We start from the raw sequence: 17,801 nt of genomic DNA, 5'->3' as shown, positions 1-17,801 counted from the left end.
AATGTACATGCCTGCGGTTCCCGTTTTTTATACAACATTTTGTGCAAACTATATATATATATATATATATATATATATATATATATATATATATATATATATATATATATATATGTAGACACACACGCACACACACACACTTACATTGCTGAAATCACTCATTATGGTACCAAATCGACGTGAATAAGCACGTTGTGCTGTTGATAAATATAAATTAATTCTATCGCCTCTCTTTCCCTGATTGGTTGCAAAGCTGTCCGGGTGTTCCATTTAATGGATGAAACACGATGCGAAGGGCGGGACAAGATCACATGGTGGAAATTTCCACTCTGTCTTCATGCTGTTAAATGGGAAGGGTCTGTTGATGCATTTACAAATTCTTCTATTCGCCCATGCCTCAACCCTGATTCCTGTTGCATTTTACAAACAAGGTGGGTTTCACTATAAGCTTCTTAACTAAAGTTTCACATCTCAATGCGTTATGTTAAACATTAATAGAATAGGCAGGTACTGCAATAGCTGGTAGTGGACTTGTTGCTTCATCTGTTTCTGACAGTTAAAAACAAACCATTTGGAGATTTGACAGACTGCAAATCGCAAACCCAAGATGCAGAGTTCTAAGGAGTGCTTTTCTGTTGAAAACTGCATCGTATTCACTAAACAGTCCAGAGTGGACTTGACACCTTTTTGATATGCCTTTGGAACGCTGTAATTGATGGCTGCTACAATAAAACATATGAAGGACCCGCTATGTGGTGGCGGTAGAATTGCGCGTGGGGGTGGGGTGTATAATAATAATAATAATAATAATAATATGTATATATTTAAAACAATTATTTTATGTTTAATGAAAAGTTTTCTTTTGGTCTTCATAATTTTCAAAAGTGAAGTAAGTATTATCACATGTCTATCGTTTTATTGATTGATGCAGCTTTGTTTAAATATACAGTACAGTTATTTTCACGAAATGAAACTACACAGGACGAGAGAGAGAGAGAGAGAGAGAGAGAGAGAGAGAGAGAGTGTGTATATCATGCTTTCACGGTGTTACGTTATCTACAGATAGATTAATAAATAAATTGTTGATATATTCTGATTTGTGCGTGTGATCAATTTTTAATGACCAAATTAAAACACATGTTGCGTTATGTATAAAACAGATAATAAGTGAGCAGCGGAAATAATCACATATCAAAATATATATGCACCAATAATCTGTATCGGGCTTTAATTGCATGTGCTGTCAATAAATCTTCTGGTTGGTCAGTGTTCAGTGACACCTTTTTTGTCGGTCAACAATTCTTCGTATTGTGCTTTATTTATTATAATAGTTATGGCTAGTATATATTCATTTTAATGTATTTCAATATGTATTTCGAAATATTCCATATTTTATCTTCAAATCAAGTTCCATTTTATGGAAGCTCATATTCTCTATGGATTTAAATTAACTATTGTTGAAGCTCCGTCTTGTTTTATGCTTTGGGCAATATTCTGGAAGATTCTTCCATAGTTAAGTGATTTAAGACCTTGGGGTATGTTTTTGTTTTGTTTGTAGTTTTTAAGTCCGTTTGGTTGAGGAATAACCAGAAAGGTACTATGAACTAACGGGGTTTCTGAGGAGTGTTTTGAAATATGGTTCATACTGTGCATACTGTGTCTTCACTGATTATCCACTTGGCAGGGCTATGACATTTTAAGTGTGTATTACATAACAGTTTGTATTTGGTATGGCTTGGCACACCATCCCTAAATGAAGCTGTTCCACATACAAACATATACTCATTAGGAGCTCAATATACAGACAAAAAAAAGTTCTACCTCAAAAATACTTGGGTAAATAGAAGCTAATTTCCTCAGTTAGTTAATATAACCATTATGCCACAGATCTTGATAAAAATTGCATAGACAGCAAGAGTGATGTGGACATATAACCTCTTTAAAACACACACACACACACACACATGCGCACACACACACACACACACACACACACACACACACAAGCTGCAAACAGGTGTTACAAACTGATAACATAAGGTAGTTGTAGCTCTGTCTACCCTTATAAAACCATATGCACCATGCCAAATAATAGCAAAGTGTTGTAAAGCAATGTGAAAGCCTAGTAAAGCAAAGGCAAGCATGTACTGTATGGTACATTTCCAACGTAAATCACAACCTTGGCATTTGATTTAAAATATCCTTTGAAAGCTGGGTTTAAAATGTTGGATAAATGACAATAGAGTACATAAATGTTGATTGCAGTCTGATGCATTTACCAGCATTTCATTGAATTACGCATATCGTTTTTTGAATGCATATACCCCTGTAAAGGAACAAAACAGGATTGTAACATCTGGATGGGTGTTAAAAAAAATCTCAATATGATGCTGGTCTGTTAATCTGAATAAATTCAATTCCACTGAGTATGCAGTGCTTTAACTGTGATTACTGCCATTTATGTAAAACCGTGCAGTGAGACATACTTTTTTTTAATTTAATAAAAACTGAAACATATATTTTTCTGTTACACATTTTCTGCAGGTTATGGGGCATGTTTTTTGACGTGTCTGTGAAATAGGAACTGCAGTAGTTTACAGTGGATCATAAAAAGTATATACATAAATAATTTTAGTACATAAATTGGACTACTTCACATGAAATGTTTATGACGTTTTGATATATAAGGACATATATGACATGCAGGTGACTTGCAGTATAAAACACCCAGTAACTATCACTATTTAAACCACCTGTTGGTAAATCAGTGCAATATATCTATTTATTTTTCTAGTGTTAAAAACATCAAAAAGCAATTAACAGTAACAGAATCCGTAGATCAAAAAACTAAATATGAAAAGTAGGGTGTAGTGGGTACTTCTCTTTAAACAGCAGACTTTCGGTGTGTTCCCTGTACAATACAACAGTCTATACAGCAGTATATGAAGTATTGATCGGATACAATGAAGTAATAAACTGAAAGCCCCTGATCTTACATCTACAAACAGACCTACCATTGGAAAAACTGTGCCTGGGGTCAATTTATTTAATTTCTTTAAGTACCCTTATTGCCCATAAGACTGGTGGTACTGTATCTGCACTTGTATTCTATGACTGTGTTTTCCAGTTACAAATCAATGTTATTGAACAGGAGCATTTAATATTTGCATTGCCTCCAACAATACAGTAAACCGAATTCTAATACTTGAATTGTGAAGACAAAAAGAAAGAATGAATGTTATTGTATCGCTCCAAGGACAGAAATAATGGGGGGGGGGGGGCAAGACTTCACATGTTTGAGAAACAGACCAATTGCTGTGAGCAAGCAGTAGCCTATTAAGTTGGCAGTGAAAGCAACCCCTTTTACTGGAAGCACATTGTGTACTGTCCCTATGGCACCCCTCATGTATTTTAAGAATATAAATCTTCAAAGTAGGATAACAAGAGAAGATAGCAATACCAAGTAATTTCTTACATGTTGAATGTATGCCCCCTCTATACAAGTACAGTTTTGTTTTTGCGATTTGCAATGTTAATACATTGTATGTAGGATGTCTCTTATTCATGTGCCGCTTGCCCAAACATAATGAGATTGCTTATACAATAAGAGACAAAAAACACATTTACTAATAGCTTTCAGCTCAAAATCCACTTTGAAGTGTTGAAGTAACATGATAATAAGGACACCTCAAAGGGTCTTCTCAAAGAGACCTTTTAGACAGGTGGACTTTAAAATGGAAGATATGTATACATTCAAGGATTCATCTGTGACAGATTTTTTGACAGATGGCCTTTAGTTGAAGGCCACTAACAGTCAGATACTACCCTTTTCTGTTAGATGTGCATTTCAGTCTATTGTAAACCAGGTTGTACTGCAAACCCAGAAATCAGGGGGACTTTTTAGTACAATATAACAGTCGATATTTGAGAATAAAAATGCCTGCCAAAAATGAAGAATATTCAACAATACACAAATTAAAGAAATCTTTCTAATTTTATGTCGTCATCGTAGTCCCAACACTGCTCAAAAACAATTTGCACTGTGACAAAATTGCAGTTGCTGTAGAGTTCTCTTCAGCTCTTGCCATTCCTCCAATAAGAATGTTAAAAGTCAACAGGAAGAATGGCGTTTTTTAACTGAACTTTTCAACAAATCTGTTTTGGCACATTAATTTTGAACATGAATTTAAACAAAGATTTTAAACAAAACAATAATAAGGCGGAATATTTTACTGCAGCTAGACAAGTTGAATCCTCTGTAGTATAAATCCTGTAACTGAGCCAAAAGAAAACATTTTTAGTAGCTTTAAGGATAACGGAGATTACCAAGTGTGTACAGTGACGACTAAACAAAAGCGTTTGCCCTTTTAAGTGAAATAATGTATTTTTTTATTTATTTATTTTATTGTTATGATAGTGCAAATTTTTTTATTGTTGTGTAAAAGCAGTTTGACTGTGGTCCAATTTTACTTTAAAACCTTAACATGGACAGCTCCATCTGTGCTTCTATATCACAGTCAGTTCATCTTTCTGTCATATTTCTTCACTATTTCTGACAAGCTGAAACTCAAGACTTCCTTAGCAATGACAAGTGAGCAGCCCTCTCCTTCCTGCTCGTATAACATGGATTGTAAGTAGCTGATTCGGAATACAGTAGAGAAAATGATAAAATCAACACAGTCTTAATCAAAGTAAAATATGTTTTATTATTATGGTTATTATTATTATTATTTACAGCCTTATTATTTGCAGGTCCCTGTTAGATAATAGGACTGCATGTGCAACCTCTAGTTAGACAAGCTTCTTTATTGACTTCATCTCAGAACATCTGTACAAATCAAACCAGCAAAATAGACACATCAAAATTACGTCTAGATTTCAAAATCAAGATACCAAGATACTGAAATAGAAGGAACAGGAAAGGACCATTTTCTAGTCTGGTTGGCAAACCTTAGTGTTTATATCCATTGTGTCACGTAAGCCTTTTTGGCTGGCATGCTAAATACAGACTGTTGTCCAGAAAGTGAACATCAGTATTCAGCACCACAGACATATAACACAACGCCAAAACCATTTTATTTGTAACTTAATGACTCTCAAACTTGATTGCATTGTCTATGGTATACTTACCCATGGTCTATATCCATGGTATATTTTGAAAGAAATACCAGCAGTGTGAGTTTTTAAAAATCCTTTTATTGAATTTCCAGCAGCAGAGGAATCACCAGTTCCTCTGTTCCTGAACTGGTTGGGCCACAGAAATAGCGTGAAGATGGGTTGTCATGAAACACATTTGGCTGAACTGAAGGGACTGGAGAATTCCTTTTGTTGGGCACAGCAAAACAGGACGTGTGTTATTTTAATCGAGTTACTTTCTCTCGACCTGCTGGATGAAGGGTCAGGAAGAGTTATGTAAAGAAATCATTCCACCCGATTTGGCACATGTGCCAATGCCCACTCTGTCCACACAAACTGAACCCCCACACTCTGGCATATACCAGTTTGCTACTCTCCCATCTCCTCTCTTGTTAGAACAAGTAGGAGCTGACCACGTTTGATTATGCCATATTGATCCTGATACCATGTACTAAGATGTTTGCTAAAACTGCCCAATTTACCAAAACCATCCATGTTCTGTATCACATTTGTGTTTTAACCCGCTACAGTAAAACCTGTCTAATCCAGCCCCTCTACATACCGGCATTCTGTATAATTCAGCATGATTTTTGGGTCCCGACCAAATCCCAGAAACTGTTCTGGAATCCGGCATGATTTTTAAGTCTAAATCTGACTGTGATTTTTCTTTTGTTGTCTTTCATTTTGTGTTTGTTATACCGTAGATACAGTATTATTATTATGATGATTTTTTTAAGCATTCAAATAGTTTTGTCATTGTACAATTGTTTTGGTACAGGATTAGATTTCTTACAATAACTCTAATCCAGCAAACAGTCAAATTCAACACAAGTGACGCTGCATTGGACAGGCTTCTACTGTATTAGGATATCACCATCATAATTAAAATAGAACATTCAGTATGTTTACATGACAAAGCGTTTTTTCCGAAAACTAATGTTTTTGGAAAACTGAATCAGAAAACTGATTTTCTTAAAATGTCACTTTTCTGAGTTTACATGATTAACAATAGAAAATCTAATTTCAATCCATGTGTACAGTTGAATTATAGTTTTTGGAAAACGCAGGATATTTACGCATGCAAAGTACTGTAGTAGACTAAGTACGATCTGAACAGACCGGACATTTCTGCGACAGAATGGAGACCAATCCAATAACTCAAGTGCTTTATCGAAGTGTCAGGTCTTAAATTCAAAGATTAGTACCTTATACCTCTATTCAGATTTCCCAAAATGTGCAATCAACCTTACCAACAGCTCTTCCTGTTCTATATTACCAGTTTCTTTTGCAGACATTATTTTAAATTCTCACGTCATTTTAAAACTGTAAAACATTTGCTGCTTCAGTATGGGCTATTAACAAATACATACAGACTTTAACAAATGTATTACTTTATCCCTAACTAGACAAATGAATGAATGCAGACTGACTACAGATTATTATTATTTTCTCTGTTTTATAAAACCACGTGCAGGAGAAAAGGGTCAAAGTGTGCACATGCGCAGTATGCTATTTCAATAAGTTTTCCGAAAAGTGTGTTTACATGATATACATTTTGTTAGTTTTCGGAATTTAATTGGAAATTTTTAGGTGCTATTTTCCAAAAACTGACTTTCGGAATATTCCAATACATTTTCCGAAAACTGTGTTTACATGACTTTTGATATCGGAAATTAGTTTTCCGAAAAATATCGGAATTCTTATACTCATGTAAACGCACTGAGTGATCCTCATTCCAGTGTCAAATTGGGACTGACACTTACATTAAAAAAAACATTGCCAACATGCTGAAAATTAGTATGCTTAATAAGAACATGGTCAATAGTTACAGTACTTATTTGTGATACAGCTTGCTTGCTTTTTCAAACCAGGCTTTTGTAAATGTTTTTTTTATTTTTATTTTTTTTTAAGGATTTTTCAAATCGATACCCTCCTGTGGATATCATGTGATATGTGTCAGTCTCAGAATATTGGGGTTGATTTGTGGTTTACGTGCATGTACATTCGGAATCCCGTTTCCTATATAGGATTTTTGATGCAACGTGGACACCACACTGTTCTATAACATTAATTCTCTGAAGATCCTAATATTATTTAGACCGATTTGTTTCTGGGCGGGTGTCCATGTTGCATCAAAAGTCCTGTTTAAGTAAATGGGATTTTTGGATACAAGGGAACCCTGATTTAAAAAACAAAAAACAAAAAAAAACAGTTTGGTTGAAAATAAACCGTGATGTTGTCACATTACCAGCATCAGTTTAATCAGAACCCTCAGTTGCAGTTCCGCTGATTATCATGCAGGGATAAGGTTTTATGTACAGTACAACAGTGCATGACATTGTAAAACATTTGTTCCTGTGTCTGGAATATTTGTATTATATAAACTTAGCCATGTGTTTCTACTGATTTGAGCAGTGACTGCATTACGCTGTGTTGTGATGTGGGGATTTTTAGTTAAAATCTTAGTCACGTCGACTGCATAATTTTGAACTCTATTTTGGACCAGTGTGTTGTTAGCTGTTGTATTTTTTATCTTGTGTGCTGCATGTCACATGGTTATTCATCTATAGACTTGTCTTTGAAATATCTGCATATAAATTGTCTATGAAACACAGGTCAGCTGTTAGCCAATAGGTTAGGTCTCCAGCCTCACAGATTACTGTTTCACAAGGTGGCCTTGTCATGATAGTTCCATGATACATTCTCCAAGGTTTTGTAATAACATGCCATTATTAAAGCAGATAAGAACAGGCATAGCTATTCAACGTGTGAGTATGTGTTTATTGAAACAGTGTTTTTTTTGTTTTTTTCATTTTATTATATGCATTAGCACTTTTTTTTAGATAGCTTTTCCTGTAGTCGTTTTCAAAATGCTCATGTAGTTCAAAAGCGTACTTGAACATCAAACATCTCTCATCAGGGTTGTTTTGATGTAAGTGGCAGGTCACTGCCTGCTTTTAAACCATGTTTAGAATTCTGTTTTTCTCAATTACTTCTGTGTGTTAGTGAATGTAGATTGCATGAATGAAAACAGAAGGTTATTATGTACATTATGTGACTTATACAGAATGACTGAAGGGCAGGACAGTTAACTTTGGCTGTGTTTACAACAAAAACAGAGGTAGCACGCTATGATAGTAGCACTGTTATTCCTGAAAAAAATCCAAGTATCACACCAGTGGATGACATTTCATGGTAATTAATGAGGACCTATGCTAATATTTCAAAAATCAGGTCATTACTAGAACCATACTATAAATTAAACGTGCATTGCATTAAAAGGGGGTGTTTACAACTGTCTGATTTTATAATGATATTACAGAAACATTACCTAATCGTGCCCATCCATGTAACTGGAGTGTTGTGCTTTTATTTATTTATTTATTTATTTATTTATTTTATCTTTGAGGATGGTTGAATGTAACTATTTGTTAAATGTCTCCTTTAAGACTGCTTCACAACACAAAAGAGATGTGTTAATGTACTGTGTTCAGGTTGTACCAACAGGCTACCACTACTGCAAATAAAATCGCTTCACTGCAATATGAACTTCATGTTAAAACAAAATGTTTTGGAAAAGATGTACAGTCTTTGTAAACACAATTTGCAATGCATGTTTAATAAAGTGTACGGTTCTAATGGTGCCTGACATCCGACATATTAGCATAGCCCCTCTTTAATATCATAAATGACACCCACTGGCAGGCCACTGTAGAAGTCTGTTGCAAACCCATGTCAGAATAAAAGACAGTGTCAAGTCGATTTTATTTTCGGGAATATAGCGCTACCATCATAACATACTACTTCTATTTTTGTTGTAAGCATAGCCAATGTTGTTTAAACAAGTCAACAGACATGCAGCAATGCGTACAGACACTTTCTGAATTGTCTAAAATGTCCTGTTCTACAAAAGCTTGGGGTAGAAAAACGTTCTTAGATTTGGTTCTGCTTTAAACTGACCCCCCCCCCCCCCCCATAATAACATTGTAGTTTTATTTCAGAAAGCCCCTACAGTAAAGAAGGAGTAAATAAATAAACCTGGAAACGGTCAATCATTAATGTGTTACTTTGTGCAATATAGTACACCACACTATAGGGTTACAAATTGGTCAAGTTAATGGAAAGTAACTGAGAGTCAAGGCTCAGGACATGTAATTTAAACCAGCAGGTCCGAGGTAATCCGCTGGTCATCTTTTAAAGCTGTCTGGCAAATGAAGTGTGACATTTTTGCAACTTGTAATAATATTCAATAAATGATCACTCCTGAATGTATCCTGAAGTATACTGTGTACTTTTGGTCCTTATATTTTGCAACCAGAGACTCCAAAGTTGGCCTAGACCATAACTTTACCTTAATCATAAATGCCGAGGTAAAATCAATGTCAACATTTTCAGTAATGTCTACATCAGTGGGAAGGCATCTGCACAAAAGATGCCAGCCTACTGACATACGTTTTTGTTACCAGCCATTACGTTTTTGCACGATAGAGGGCACTATGTGGCTCGAAACAGGAATTATAACTGAAATACATTTGTTCACCAGCAGATGTCACATGCTGTAGATCATGTTACTATGGAAGGCAATCAATAATTTGCCATAGAATTCAAAAACTGGTTACAACACAATTTAAAATATACTTGGAAAGTGAACGTTCTAATTCAATCAAAGTTCAAGGTTAAACTTTCCAAAGCCTAATCTTAATCACAAACAAACAAATAGCCTGTTTCAGACTGTTCGTGGCAGACAAGATATTTGATTGAAATACGTTTACTGAAAAGTAGATTACAATACCTTAGCTTAAATGTATTATTATTATTATTATTATTATTATTATTATTATTATTATTATTATTATTATTATTATTATTATTATTAATAATAATAATCATAATAATAATAATAATAATAATAGGTGTTATGCAGGTTTAGGCAACATACAGTACTTACAATAACGTATCAATTTAATATTTCGGTGACAGTTTTGCTACAAAAATAAGCTAAAGTTTGTCACAGATGTCAAAAGCAGACAGACACCTGGGGGCAGGAATAACAAAGTGCTGCTGAATCAAGTTTTTCAGAAAATTCCCAATTGCTACGACACCATCGCGACACACAGGAAGGTGCTGCCCCCACTGTATGCCAGCTGTTATTTCTTCATTGTTGTATGAATAATTAAATATTCATTCTACATGTCTGCTGGCCAGATTTGTTTGTGCCAGGGGTGTATCTGATATTGCGAGGGACACTAAAAACTGTTCCACCTACAGCATACAGTATGCACACCATTCCATCCTGTATAGGACGACTTTATTGATACATCAATGGCCAGTTATTTCAATGCATACACAGCAGTGCATTTCCAGTAAAACTAAAGAAACCCATGGTGCTTACTTCTATAAATACACTTTGGCTGATCTAGCCTATGTTACATATATGGGAAGGGGTCCCCTTGTATTTTAGAAACCTTTTACCTTGTTGGCACTCCTAACAGGAATTCACTTGTCCCAAACTGTTTTTATGTAGTATGTTGAAAGAAAGTAGTTTTTCAAATACCTGACTAGGCAGTCTGGAAAGTGAACTCATGTCGTCAATTTGAAAGGAAAGCAGTCAGTTCCATAAGGTTGTTCTAAGTTTGCATAAGATAACATGTTTGTTTTTTTTTAGCTGATATTGCATCACTTGTCAGCTCTGATTGCATGTAATAAACTGGGGGGTGATCATGTGTGACGCAGATGACTTCCTCTTGTATAGTCCTATAAAATGAAGGAATTTGATAAGGAACACCTGGTTAAGTAAATGAGGACATTCTGATGGCTTCATCTTTGGATGTGAGCAACAGGAAAAAGGACTATCAGTTAAAACATGGTTAGTCTTTTTAATATATCATGTGGAGGATTTGATTGATTATTTGGGCATTTTATGGCATTTTAAAGTGTTTTATGGTTGGCGTAAGAACAGTATATGCACCTTATCATATCATATAAGTTGATTTATAGTGCCATTTAATATGTAGATAGTACCTGGTCTGAATATTGAATGGCATTGCCGGTGATGTTTGTAAGATGACGTAAGAAATCTTGCTTTTTCTTCAATATTGCATGCCATTTAAGATCTAATTAGTGTCCTTCATAACAAGTTTGAAGGAAAGCGTAATTAAAATCATGTGTTTAAAGTACTTTTGTGTAACTGTTTTACCTGCTTTAGTACATGATGTACAGCATGAATGTTGCACTGTTTGACTTGTACAATGGTTGCATTTAGTAGTGCGTTTCCAGGTGGTTGAGGCAGCATAGATTTTGTTAACATTCTGAAGCGTTACAGTGGCTCTTTGTAGTGAATATAAGGTAAAAGCAAGCACACATCTTTATTTATTTTTCTTTTGTAATGTATGTTTATTATTATTTATTTCTTAGCAGACACCCTTATCCAGGGCAACTTACAATTGTTACAAGATATCACATTATACAGATATCACATTATTATTATTTTTTTTTTACATACAATTACCCATTTATACAGTTGGGTTTTTACTGGAGCAATCTAGGTAAAGTACCTTGCTCAAGGGTATAGCAGAGGTGTCCCCCACCTGGATCAACCAACAGGATCAACAGGTTTTTGGAGGGAGTTCAATTAGAAATGTTATGTAGCATGCTAATCCCATGCAATTAATATACAATATTGACCTAAGAAAAGTATTCTTATTTAGATTGGATATGCTATTATTATTTATTTCTTAGCATCTGCCCTTATCCAGGGCAACTTACAATTGTTACAAGATATCACATTATTTTTACATAGAATTACATACAATTACCCATTTATAAAGTTGGGTTTTTACTGGAGCAATCTAGGTAAAGTACCTTGCTCAAGGGTACAGCAGCAGTGTCCCCTACCTGGGATTGAACCCACGACCCTCCGGTCAGTAGTCCAGAGCCCTAACCACTACTCCACACTGCTGCCCTGTGCTTGTTTAATTACTGGACTTTATTTGCAATTGCCTTTTTGGAAGCTACTTTTTCCTCTCTCCAAACCAGCTCAAAGTATTTCAATGTATAATTATTATTTGTTTATTTAGCAGACGCCTTTATCCAAGGCGACTTACAGAGACTAGGGTGTGTGAACTATGCATCAGCTGCAGAGTCACTTACAATTACGTCTCACCCGAAAGACGGAGCACAAGGAGGTTAAGTGACTTGCTCAGGGTCACACAATGAGTCAGTGGTTGAGGTAGGATTTGAACCGGGGACCTCCTGGTTACAAGCCTGTTTCTTTAACCACTGGACCACACAGTCCCCTACAATTTATCTGGCTTTTCCAGTTTAAATTTGCAGTCGCTATATTCTGAATCCCAAATGTTGTGCAATACCCAAGTACATGATTGGTGACCTTGGTCACAGCCCTCGGAGACAACCAGTACTGGCATATTGGAACATCAGCAGTAAATATGGTTGTTAATGAATGAACCCAAGAGTCCCCCAGCATCAGCTGACTCATCTATTGGATGGCATACTATAGCCAGTGACGGTATTGATTGTTATTACATACTGCAGACGCACAGTTTGCGTTTTCATCAAGAATCCCCCCCAAAACAAATATCTGGTGCAATCCTGATGTTTAATCTTGGACACAGTTTGCAATGCCTTTTTCTGTTGGTGACAGTATGGAAGTGGAGGGCAGGAGTTTAGATGCACTGATGATTGGCCCTGTCCGCACACACCCACTTGTCTTTAAAAGTGCCCCCTCACCTGACTGAACTAAATTAAGATACATTCTATTTCTGTCGGCAAGGGGCATTTGTTATACCATGTCCACATTTCAAAGTGAATACATTGGAAGCAAAGTCTTTGAAGATTCTGTCCAGCAAGGTAATATTTATATATTATATATATATATATGGATGCATAAAACTGATTTATTTAAATAAAAGATTTACAGAGCATTTCTTTAGTAAATTTCTTGTGAACTATTGTTGATACCGCATTTTGTAGATCAAATAAACTGAGCTGAATAGATCTCAGATATCATGCTGGTATACAAAGGTATCTTTTTAGTTGTAATATACTGCATACAATTATTTGTAGTTTGTTTTGCATACTAAGTTGTATTTGCTTTACCCTAAACATGACTGGCACGTAATGATGTAATGATGCATACTGTCGTTACTGGCATTTAAGTTAAATATGGTGGGTGACATTTGATTTAAAAAAAGGTTCAGTGTTAACTCCAGTATAAAAAAATGAATGGTTTCAAATGACTTGATTTCTTTTTTGTTTCTGCAGTTTACTAAATCATTGCTTTTATAAGATTGCTTAAAGCAAACACAGAAAGCATGCATGATGGTTAATAATATCTACAGTGCACATTTGATCACAGGTCATGCATTTGCTAATACCTGGTTTTGAATGACTGCTATTTATTTCATCCATAGATCAGACTATGTGATTATTTAAATTACTATAAAGGGAAATTAAGATGAATTTGCACATTGCTACTGAGCATTGAAATATATATATTTTTACATTGTGTTAATCTGATTATAAACAGTATTCAAAAACCATCCCTTAAAAAATCATCCCTTACATCTTCAACGTTATTCTAATGACACGGCGACTAATACGAATAATCACGTTCCTAAGGAAATATTTAACTATGCTTAACACATAAAAAGTTGCTGAGTTGTATACAATCAGTAAACCACATATATTTTTATGCATTTTGAAAATATCTTTCCTATCACTGCAACTTTCAGATACAGTATCTGGCCAGGGAAACCTCTATAAGTTAAAGCCAGATGCTACACCTCTAGTATCTTGCCTTATCAGCTGTTTCACTGCTTTGCTGCTGTATATGCTGTACTATAAATATTGTGTGGAGACTTCAGTTCATTCCAAGTATTTTATAAGACTGTTGTATGCAGGTCAGAAAAAAATGACCAGTTCAGCTATTTCATTGATAGATTCAATCCATGGAATTGTAAAGTTTTTTTTAATTGTGTAAGTCATCAATACCAGACTTCTGGTAAGCCCATAAATCTTTTGATGATTAAACTTCAATTAGAGCCATGACCTCAACAATCTTGGCTTCTAATTAGCAGCAATTGGCTGTAAATTGTCCCATGTATTGCGCTATATATTTTACTTTATAACTACAAATAAAGCATACGTTGATTTATCCATTTATCTTGCTATGTGTATACATGAAAGTTAAGCTGTGCAGTATTGGTTATACTGGGCATTAATGCGTTGGTCTTTCTTGTAAAGAATAATTTGTAGGCTAAGTTCTCAGCGATTGTATTTATTTATTTTATTGCATCAAGTCATGGGCTTGTTAGAACCTGTTATCTATTTATACATTAGTTTTATTGAAATACATGTGGTTGTTGGTGTTTGCGTAACTTACCTTTGAATAACAAGCTATAGTAGGCATTTATTGATTTAAAGAGCCATACTACAGACAGTAAGAGTTGTATAACCATTTGCATGGTTTCGTTTTCTTCTTAATTAAAGAAAAGCGGTTAAATCACGTACTGTGGTTCACGATTCAGTTTCTTTTAAATGATAGGCTCAAATTGTGCATGTGATAAAGTGGAGTGTTGGACAGATAGCTTCTTGGAATTTGGTAACAGAAAAGGCTGGCTGAGGGAGGTGTACAGCACACAGACTAGACTGCCTTGCTGCAACTAAATCTCTGGATTGTGGCTTGAAGATATTCAAATTATTTCATGGACCTGTGTTTCAATATTGCTCAGAGGTAAAAAGAACATGCTCTTTTTAATGAAAATTGCCTTGCCTTGAAAATGTACATGTTACATCTCAAATAAGTCTTAGATTATTTGAGATTTATCCTATTCTTGCAATAGTTTTGTTGTTAAACTAAGGAATTTCTGTGCGCTATGGACAGTAGTTTCAGCACAGTTTCAAACTTATTTTTTTTAATGTAGTTTTGTGATGTTCATTTATGACGGTATTTATAACAGTGTCCAGGATATTTTTTCCCAGTGATATATTTTCTACTCGTGTGACAGTACACGAGGTGGGGGTAGTTAACACAATGGTGTTTCACTGTATATATTTTTTCCACAGTAGGTAAAATGTAACTTATGTGAAAGATAAAACTATTGCAGTCATAAGAATTTGAGAATAACACTGGGGTTATTTTTTCACTAAGTGCACTGACTAACACCAAGAAAAACAGATTTGTTTTTGTATTCACTTGTGAAATATTGATTAAATCTTGCATTCAAAACATGCACAAAATAGTTTTTCTGCTGGTTAGAAATATGCAGAGCTTCAGTGTGTTTGCTGTGAAGCAACGTCACAGTTCGACTTCAATATCTATTTATTATCTGGTTAAACTAGAACACAGATGAAGGAATTAACCAGCAGTTCACTGTATACCAAAGATCTTTACACTGAAATTTAACTTGCACCATGTTTTGTGAAAGAAAAAAACTTCACAACAGTTGTTTGTTACTTGTTGTATAAGATTTTATATGGGGCAAAGTGTTTGTTGCTGTAAAGCAATATCTGGCCCCTAGTTTCTCATAGTTTTACCTCACATACATAATTGATTGTTTTATGATCAATCTATTTGTTCCTAATGTACATTTGGGGGAAAACTCCCTACCTTGTGTAGGACAATATGTATTCCCTGACACCCTTCACAGTTTTGACATTAGATACTACCAAATGTGTTTAAACAGGATTTTATTGACATATGTTAACATCAGAAATAAATGGGAAACTAAAGGCATTACCAGTTAAACCATCTCTTTTACATGCACAATAAAACCCAGTTAATAGAAAGTTACATCATCTTTAATGTAAAGGGAAACCAATAAAAATACTCTGCCATAGAACCAGCAACTAATGTTTTTCCAAGCAGTCCACTTCTTTGTGTTTCCTGTATTTCTTTACAATAGGGTATTGTATGCAGTCTATGCTGGACAATGTCCTGATGATTATGACGTCCTTCACAAGTGCCTGCAGCAAATGAGTGTCCGGTCATTTATCTGAGCCATGGGGAAAACTTCTGACAATATTATGTACTGTAATTTGTTTACAGGACACGGCGTCACAAGTTTGATTCTGCATAAGAACCAGTAAGAAAACACCAAAACAAATACTGTAAAGCAGAGAAACACTACGTACGGCACGGAATTCCAGCTTGAGCAGTACATTCAAAACAGCTTCTCGTTGATATGGACCGCATGGAACTAAAGAAAGTCAACACTGACCCTGATGATGAGAGCAACAGTGGAGACAGCATGGATGGCTGCTTCAATGAGCCAATAGATTCAGAAAAAGCTACCATTAGCAGGTAAGGAGCTGCACAACTAATACATGAACATTTAAAGTGGATTCCAGACATTTGTGTGGATGAAGTCTAGGGACAGCGCTGCAGTCCCTTTCCAGATCATTTCTATTGGTGTAACACAACCTCTGTAAACAGACTTGCTCTTCCCAAAATATCTTCCTTTTAGAACAACCTTTTGCAACTGTATCTCGCCTCCAGGGGGTCGGGATGGTCAGTGGAGGTCGGTGTTGAGTTGAGGCCTAACTGTGCAGACCACATTCCTCCTTACTTTTCTTTACAACTATCTATTGCATTTATTCACAGCTTATAAGATCACAGCTTATTCCCAGACATTATACTTATATACTGTATACAGAATACTACATTTATAAAGGTTGATGTTATGTCTGAGTGTAACTTAAAGGGAATCTGCAATTTTTGCATATGTGATATTTTTTTTTTTTTCAATTATTAATTATTTCAAAATAAATGTGTGCAAAAGCTGAGCGTGAAATATTATATACAACACAAGTTTTAACCTTTTTATTCTTTCCAGTCAATTTGCTGATGAAGACGACGCAGAAAGTCAAAAGTTCCTGACGAATGGAGGTTTGGGGAGGAAGAAATATGAAGAGTATCAAGAAGAATGTGTAAGTACAGTTGAATGGCCTGAACAATATCATGCACTGTACAACTTGATTTCTATCAACTGACACTGTGTTTTATCTCATACAGCACCCAGGAACCACCTCCTTTGGGATGTCAGTATTTAACCTCAGCAATGCCATAATGGGAAGTGGCATCCTTGGGCTGTCTTATGCCATGGCCAACACTGGGATTGTTTTGTTTGTGTAAGTATTTGAAAGTAAACACACATTTAATTGATAATGCAATACAGTTTACTTTTTACATTTTTTAATAATACTGTAAATATTTATTTGTTTTATCGATGCAGTAGACTACATCTGTCAATGGGGTGTTATATTTCAGAGCCTGTTATTGTCACAACAAAAATAATTTACCGAGTCAGAACAAAAAGAAATGTTCCAAATCAGTTCAGTCAGTCTGGTGTTTAGTATTTCAGTGTGAAGGTTATCGATAGCAGAGCTGATATGTTGTGAAATAGTTTCTCGTGTTATGTTTGTGTGCAAATGGTCTACATTTGTATTTCAGCTTCTATGTTAAAAATATAAATGAAATAAATATTATTAATCATGGATTTACAGTATCATTTTAATTATCTTCTACTGGTTAGGACAAAGTGAAGATTTGTTTACTTTGTGCTATATAAAAATAGAGAAGGTCAATGTACTGTAAGTAAATTGAAATAAGTATTTGGTGCTGCAAATCTCAAACCACACAACTGCCC

General features: G+C 35.1%; 1 protein-coding gene across 3 annotated transcripts in view; it reads left to right on the top strand.

Annotated features, from left to right (window-relative positions):
* The first annotated feature begins 314 nt into the window (after nucleotides 1-314).
* LOC117414782 (sodium-coupled neutral amino acid transporter 4-like) overlaps nucleotides 315-17,801 on the top strand; it is a 34,766-nt gene continuing 17,279 nt past the window's right edge. The window contains exons 1-4 of one of the 3 annotated variants that reach the window (XM_034024583.3): nucleotides 315-431; nucleotides 16,202-16,456; nucleotides 16,989-17,082; nucleotides 17,168-17,283. In XM_034024583.3, coding sequence (XP_033880474.2) covers nucleotides 16,338-16,456; nucleotides 16,989-17,082; nucleotides 17,168-17,283 — 329 coding nt within the window. In that variant the 5' untranslated portion in view covers nucleotides 315-431; nucleotides 16,202-16,337. Of the gene's footprint in view, nucleotides 432-12,901; nucleotides 13,003-14,761; nucleotides 14,888-16,201; nucleotides 16,457-16,988; nucleotides 17,083-17,167; nucleotides 17,284-17,801 lie in introns of those variants that run through there. The other 2 variants (XM_034024585.3, XM_034024584.3) reach the window with 2 other exon arrangements.

Source organism: Acipenser ruthenus, chromosome 7 (assembly GCF_902713425.1).
Source record: "Acipenser ruthenus chromosome 7, fAciRut3.2 maternal haplotype, whole genome shotgun sequence".
Taxonomy (NCBI): Eukaryota; Metazoa; Chordata; class Actinopteri; order Acipenseriformes; family Acipenseridae; genus Acipenser; species Acipenser ruthenus.
The sequence above is the reverse complement of the archived record's forward strand: the minus strand, read 5'-3'. Positions and strand labels throughout refer to the sequence as shown.